This window comes from Ipomoea nil, unplaced genomic scaffold, assembly GCF_001879475.1.
Source record: "Ipomoea nil cultivar Tokyo-kokei standard unplaced genomic scaffold, Asagao_1.1 scaffold2403, whole genome shotgun sequence".
NCBI lineage: Eukaryota > Viridiplantae > Streptophyta > Magnoliopsida > Solanales > Convolvulaceae > Ipomoea > Ipomoea nil.
This window is the reverse complement of record NW_017618831.1, coordinates 1,694,869-1,703,310: the sequence shown is the minus strand read 5'-3', so window position 1 is coordinate 1,703,310 and position 8,442 is coordinate 1,694,869. Positions and strand designations below refer to the sequence as shown.

Genomic DNA, 8,442 nt, shown 5'->3' with positions numbered 1-8,442 from the left:
TTTGAGCCCGTGCGATGCACGGAATGGATTTGTTGTAATATATTAAGAATATTTGGATCGATATATAATTATTTAAATTAAAACATCAAATATTATATAGTGCAATTGAAGGTATGGTTTAGATTATTTATGTGTTTTTATGTTATTAATTGCTCAAATTAATAGCTAATATGTAGATGTACGCATGCGGTGCTGTAACTTTGGAGATTTTATTTATCATTGTTCAGTACTTTTATAAATTAGTCAAATGTGCTCGTTCTCTAGCAACTCAGTTATAAAAATGAATTGATATCCTAATTTATTTGTATGAAAAATATATTTTTTGTCTAGATATATAGCAATTTTGACATTTAAAAAAATATAATATCACAAATTGTATTTACATACTATTGAAACCTCGTTGTAGACAACATTGGTAGTAACAACACAATCTTGTCTATCTTCGTCTAGAGCTAACACCTTTAGTCCAAAATGATGGGTGACACGGGCGAAAATATATAATGGTATAATTTTAGTCAATTAGTGATCCTTTTATATTTTCAGTCAATTAGTAATATCAAATTCATTTTCAGCCAATTATTCTTTTTTTTTTTTACTTTTTTTTTTAGTCAATTAGTCAATTAGAATATTAGATGCATTGATATTTTTACCTAATTTCTGTTCCAGTTATAATTGATGATGTAGAATATTTTTATTGAAATATTTTCGTTTTAATTTAATTTTACTATTGTTTAAAATATGCATTTACTATTGATGATGTAGAATATTATTATTGAAATATTTTCGTCCAATTTTTAATTTCCGTTCCATTTTTTAATTAAAATGCAATGATCTGTCAATTTATTTTTTCATTTCAATTATGGATCATTTTTTATTTGTAGTCAATTATTAATATTCATTTCCTTTTATAATTTCAGTCAATTAGTAATATCAGATTCATTTTCAGACAATTATTCTTTTTTATTTTCAGTCAATTAGTTAATTAGAATATCAGATGCAGTGATATTTTTATGATGTAGAATATTTTTATTAAAATATTTCCGTTCCATTTTTAGTTTACCTTTACTATTGTTTAAAATATGTCTTTACTATTGATGGTGTAGAATATTATTATTGAAATCTTTCCTTTTCATTTTTTATTTACTTTTACTTTATGATGTAGGATATTATTATTGAAATATTTTCGTTCCATTTTTAATTTATGTTCCATTGCTTGAAATTGTGAAATATTTATGATATAATTGTGATTTGATTTATTCTACTCTGTAATATTATTGTGAAAAATTAAAATGCAATAATTAGACAATTTTCTTTTCCATTTTAGTCAATTATGGATCATTTTTTATTTTTAGTCAATTATTAATATTCATTTCCTTTTCCAATTAACCTAATTTATGTTTCTTTTTTCATTTTTAATTTTCAGTCAATTATTAATATTCATTTATTTTCTAATTTACCTAATTTTTGTTCCATTTTTAATTGATGATGATGTAGAGAATTATTGTGAAATATTTATGTTCCTTTTTTAATTTACCTTTACTATTTACTATTGTTTGAGCGGGAAATCAAGTAAGTAGAATTTTGTTTTTAATTATATTATAGAATTATAGATTATAGATTTTCCAGCAATCCAGGCCAAACACTCCGTTAGTATCCCATCAAAAAATGGATAAAGAAAAGTCATTTCATAAAGAAAATTAAAACTAATTAAATTAAATCTAATAATGTTATATTTATTTGTAACTGTATATTAATTTCATTTTGAAATCATTGGTTCACATATTTGAATTATTTATTTTTTTTTAATTATTATAAACAGAAATAATATTGTAGTAATTAATTTATGATATTTATCAAATTGTATTTTTAAAAATATAGTGTTTTACCGGCAATTTATATCATGCACCAGGGCGCGCATTGCATTGTGCGCCCTGATGCAATACATAACTGTATAAAAATATACACATAATTATATAAATAAATACACATAATTGTATAAACAAACACACATAACTGTAAAAAAAAAAATACACATAATTGTATAAATAAATACACATAATGATATAAACAAATACACATAATCACGTCAATCCCCTTCCGTACCTCCCAAAACGACGTCATTGTGAGAGACGCGCACAGTGCTGAGCGCGCCGTAGTTCAGGGTATAACGATTATGTTTTACCCGTGCGTTGCACGAATTCTTTTTTTATATTATGAATTTAAAATTAAAAATAGAAAACAATGAAAATATATTGTAATGTACAATATAATAATATATTTGGACTTTTATATATTTGGTCAAGTATCTATTTTCATAATATACAAAATTTAAATTTAAATTTTGTATGGTTAATGTTAGGTGTGAGAATTTTTTTTTTTGTATGGTTAATATAATCTCTAATCAAGTTGTATATTTAGATAAATTTATTAAAAAAAATCACACAATTAAGTTTATTTATTCCTAATTGTATTTCATATATATTATAATTCTAAAAATATGAATACTAACTAAGAGAATTGTATTTAGAAATCAATAAAAAAAAATATAAATTCTAAATTTTGTATGAATAAATTTAAACTCTAATCGGACACATTTCCTTATATGATTGTATAATACATTATATATACACATAATATTTATTAATATGTATATAGAAAAATTTTATATTATAATTTAATTAATTATAATTTATATTGATAGATTTATAATTAAAAAATTACATTTAGAAATTTAAAAAGTAGCATTTAAATATTGTATGATTATTATAGTGTATAATTGTATGTATATTTTTAAAAAAAAATTATGAATATTCATGTTTTGTTAATTTTATACTTTCATTTCTTTAATTATATTTCATATTTTATTAATTATAATTTAATGAGATTGTCACAAATATTTTAAGGGAAGAAATCTTATATTTCTCAGTTTCAATAATTATATTAATTATAATTAATAAATATTGTGGCAATTACCATAATAATTTCATTAATTATATTACTTCTAATATTTGTTCTCTTTCAATATTTAAACACATTACCATAAAATTATCATAATAATTACACGAAAGAAGGAAAGAAAGTTATTAGAATAATTACCATTAATAAAAATTAGAAAATTATATTAAAAATTAATTATATATTAAGTTAAGTATAATTTATTTTATGCCAATAATATTATTCATTAAGTATATATATAATTATTGAAAAGATGATATAATTTTGAAAAGTAAATTATTAATTAGATTACCTAATATAATTGTCCTACTAATTGATTCCTACTTCTGGTTAAAAAAAAAAAACAAAAAATCTCTCCATTTCTTTTTTTTTTTTTGTTTTTGTTTTTTGTTTTTTGTTTTTTGTTTTTTGTTTTTTGTTTTTTTTTTTTTTGTCACCAATGGATTGTATTTATAGGTAGAGAATGTGAGAATTATAAATTAATAATATAAGTTTCATTTTCCATTTCCGTTTCTATTCAGTCAATTAGAAATTTTTTATAATTTTAAGTCCATTAATAATATACATTTCCTTTTTCTATTTGCATAATTTCAATTTCGTTTTCCAAATCCGTGTTTCATCTGTTATTCCCATACATAATATTCACGTTACTATAAATTGATTAGCAATAAATACATTTACAATACCATAATTATGCAATATTACCAATTAATACATTTTAATTAATTTACATTAAACATATGCTTACCACGGAAGAAAAGGGGATATAATTTAAAAAGTAAATTATTAATTAGATTACCTAATATAATTGTCCTACTAATTGATTCTACGGTTGTATAATTCATATATTTGTAGACTTTTTAAAGTTAAATACCTATTAATTGCCACAATAATAATTAAGATTATTTTTAGTCAATCAATATTCAATAGTAGTAAAAGTATTACTTTAATTTTTTATAAATAAGATATAATATTATTAAACCGAAATAATTAAAAATAATATTTCCATAGTACAAAAGATTTTATAATGCTAATTTTTATTGCCTAATAGAATTTGTCAATTATTAAACATTATTTATGGTAATTATGCTAAATTTACAACATCAAATAATATCTCAAAATCAACTTAGTACTTAAAACTGAAATTACTATACAATAATATTTTCCTCAAAATAACAAATAATTAAACTTTATTCCTTCTCAACTTGTTCATCCCGAATTCCTATCCATGTTCACCTGTATAAATAATTTTACATAAAAACAGAATGTAGACAAAAATTAGCATAAGCTAAGTAAGTTTCACTTCACCCCGTAAAATAATGGTTTGAATTTTTTATATTTTCAAATCTCATAATTTCATACTTTTCCAAAATACATGTGGAGTTATACATTTTCTTGTATGGAGAATAAATAGTTATTTATGGAGAAGTAACCAAACTTTTTGAAATCCACTTTGAAACTGGACTAAAACCTATGTGCACACCCCAGAAGATTTCAAGCCACTGGGTAATATATGATCCAAGTAGTTAGGCTTTCCTACCTACTGCCACTCAACCAATTTGAAAACTGAATCATAACTTATGTGATACACTCTCATGTGATTCTAAGCCCAATGAGTAGTAAACAGTACTCACTCTTACTTGGACACCACACAAAATATTATTTTCGCAAAATTTTATTATTTCTCCACAAATAAATACTTTCTCCACAAAAATACAATTTTCTCCAGAATATATACTTTTCTCCAAATACATTTTTCAAAAAAAAAAAAAAGAAATACAATTTTCTCCACATGATTTGTCCAAAATATAATTATAGTCCATAATCCAGTATTAATACAATTTCACAATACTACTATGTATACAACACCAACAATTTCAAGCCAAGTATTTACATAATGCACGAGTTCTACAAATCGAAACTCATTCTCGATATTTCGAGAATCACCACTCACAATATTACTATTTATCGATAAATGTACTCGTGTTCACATGAATAACATATATCATATAATATCACATATAATATCAATACATACAGTACTCGGGGAAAATAATAATTTTGGTGAATATAAAATCTTACCCTCGAAAGCAAACTTTCTATCAATCTTAATAGCATCCTAACCACCTTGATAAGAAACCTGCATGTGAATCAAATAAATCCAATAATAATAATAAGCGAAGCATATTATTCATTGATCATCATCATCAATCTCAACAAACTTAGATTTAAACAAAAGAATTTGGAGAGTAGAAACAATTACCTGAAGTAGAGATTAAGTGAATGAGTTTTGCTAGGATTGAAGAAAACGAATATATTGAAAATCATGAAGAACCAGTAGCGTGTGGGAAGATGAATGAATGCCAAAGTCTAAAAATTTGTATTTATAGGTGAAAAATAGTAATTCGAAAGGAAAGTATAATAATTTATTTAAAAAATATAGAAAGTAAAGTAAGGTAATAAAATTATTATTATTATTAGTAGTATATATAGATTAAATTAAATATTAATTGTATATAATGTCTATATATATATCACACAGAATATTTACTATATTTAATTATTTAATTATTCTTTTACTACCTAATTTATATATTATTACTATCAATATATACATCTAATATTCTAATATATATATAATAGCACACGTATATATAAATGACTATATATATAAATTTTTATATCTATAATTATTATTTCCTTAAACATAATATATATGAATTTACATAAATGGCCCTAAGTTTTGGGGGGAAAATTGATTTGGAGGATTTTACTTTTATATATATATAGATTAGTATATATAGATTAAATTAAATATTAATTGTATATAATGTCTATATATATATCACACAGAATATTTACTATATTTAATTATTTAATTATTCTTTTACTACCTAATTTATATATTATTACTATCAATATATACATCTAATATTCTAATATATATATAATAGCACACGTATATATAAATGACTATATATATAAATTTTTATATCTATAATTATTATTTCCTTAAACATAATATATATGAATTTACATAAATGGCCTTAAGTTTTGGGGGGAAAATTGGTTTGGAGGATTTTACTTTTATATATATATAGATATAGATTTCATTTTATGTGTCTAGTTCGATCTTGACTAAAGTTATTTTCAATTCAATTTTTTTTTTTATAGTGTTAAGTTTAATATTAACATATAAAATTTATATATATTTTAAAACTACATTAAAACTGATATTAAACACACAAAAAAATCAAAATTTAAAATAATATGAATAATAAACAATAAAAAAAAAAGAGAGAGAGAGAGACATATAGAGTATTTAATAATTTTAAAAATACGTTTATTGACACTTTTTTTCTGTTATAATTTTTCAGAGATTTCATTTTTCTAAAAACTAAAAGATTTACCCTGTTAATAAACACACCAATTGGACAAATAATTAATCGACGTGCTCTTTTAAGCAAAAATGATTAAATGAAACTTTTATACTAAAAAAGTTAGACGTTACATTTATAAAAACGTGACATGATTTTATATTGTACATTATAAATGTGACATGTGGTTTTTTCATAACGCAACCAAGTATTTAGTTGCATATAAATTTTAACAACTTCTTGCCAACTATCAAGCGTCTTTTATCACGTAAGTTTGATAGACCGAATAGCCATCATCAAGTTTAAGATATTTTTAATCCATCTCATGTTAAATATATGTTTACTTGCACAACCTTTGCGGATTTTTATTTTGTTTACTTCCTTTTTTGTTTTTTTAAAAATTGAAAAAGTAATAAAAATTAGAAATTACTTTCAAAAAAAAAAATAAAAATTAGAAATTACATTAATCATTTTTTACTTTTAATGATAAAAATTTGATTTGGTAAAGTTGTTGAAACTGATTATTTAATTTGCATTTATTTACATAATTTATATAAATATATTAATTCCACATGTCAGTCATAATTACCATCAACTGAAAAAGTCTGCGTAATGAAATTTCTTTTTAATTTAAGATTTGCTCAACTACTTTACTACCCTACCCTTCTCTCGGTCAACCAGGCAAACATGGAAGACAGAACCTCGCACGGCACCCGACGTGTTCGACGAAATGTCTGAGAGAAAGAATTCAACGCAGACCGCGAAAGCGCCGGAAGAATCAAACCAAATCTACAACACTCGCAGAAACGAGCAGTAGTTTCAGGAAGGAGAAGAGAGGCGGCGAGAAATGCCGTTCAGCGGCGCATTTTTGGTGTCAGTGGCGACGGTTTCCGCGGAGATTTGGCAACGCGTGGCGTGCCTGCCGGAGCATATCCCCGGCGAGCAGCTATTGGATCTGGTCCTCTGTTTCCCCGCCCGAGAGCTGGGCCGTATGGCTATGCACCTCTGGGATTTCCTCTGCTTCTCGCCGACGCCGTACTACGGTAATACTTATTATTACGCTTACACCTCTTCCGACGACGACGATGGCGACTACGGGCGCCCTTACGCCGGCCTAGAGTACTACGACGACTCCGACTCCGACTCGTCGAGCTCCGGTTGAGTCTCCGATCAATCGTGATGGTTTTTCTTGTGAAGTTTATTATATCATTATATGCAAACCCTTTTGAATTGGTCTCTGTATATTATATATTATTATCTTCTTGTTTTTTGTCTTTTTCATTTTGGTTGTTGTAATTTTCCTTCTGGAATTAGTTGTTAAATTATGTGTTTTAGGTGAAATTCTCAAAGAAGAATTTTTTTTTTGTTTTTTTTTTTTTTTTGTAAAGTTGGTGAAACTGGTTGGTGGAACTAATAGACACAATGCTTTATTTTATTTTTTTTAGGTGATTAGAAAATTTACAACTCCTTTTTTTTTTTTTTTTTTTTTTTTTTTGCAGTGATTATGAAAATTCGCTGTGATTACATGAGAGTGTGTGCGTTATAAATTTGCCTTGTGATTTTATTAGTCGTTGGTAAAGGATCACAATAAGATAAATCAGTCTGAGTTACTCATAGCTGACCTGTTATTAGAAAGTCGAACTTGTACTCTTATTATTACCAAACTAATGTCTTTTTATATTAAAAATATATTTTAGACGGCGTTGAAATTTTAAACAATACGATGATCAAATTGATTGAAATTGAAAACTAGGGATTACATTGACATGTGAAAAACAATTGAGAGACTAAAGTAGTGATTAACTCTATATTTTAAGGAGGAAAGTGTTTTTCTCCTTTAGAATTTTTCAATGTAGCTTCATTTATTGGGTGTGTATGTATTGGTTGACTCTACCACTAGTTAAGGAGTAATTTAATTGTTCAATAAGATAATGATGGTGTTTGGAGTAATTTGGTTAGTGGGTTTAACTTGGTGATAGTATTGACTGGTTCTAGAAAAGTGTTTGTAAATTAGTTGTTAACTTGTTAGCGATTACATACAAAATGATTTTATCAACAAATTAATTGAAAAAACTATTTTGAGTAACTTTTTGAATTTTAGTATTTGGAG

At 24.6% G+C, this 8,442-nt stretch overlaps 1 protein-coding gene across 1 annotated transcript; it reads left to right on the top strand.

The window, feature by feature from the left end:
* The first annotated feature begins 7,179 nt into the window (after nucleotides 1-7,179).
* On the top strand, nucleotides 7,180-7,494 carry LOC109152242. Its single transcript, XM_019299830.1, has one exon. It carries the CDS (start codon nucleotides 7,180-7,182, stop codon nucleotides 7,492-7,494), a length of 315 nt encoding a protein of 104 aa, XP_019155375.1.
* Nucleotides 7,495-8,442: the final 948 nt, after the last annotated feature.

What these genes read in the sequence shown, in the direction of transcription:
- LOC109152242 (XM_019299830.1), top strand. Translation starts at nt 7,180, where the DNA reads ATGCCGTTCAGCGGCGCATTTTTGGTGTCAGTGGCGACGGTTTCCGCG.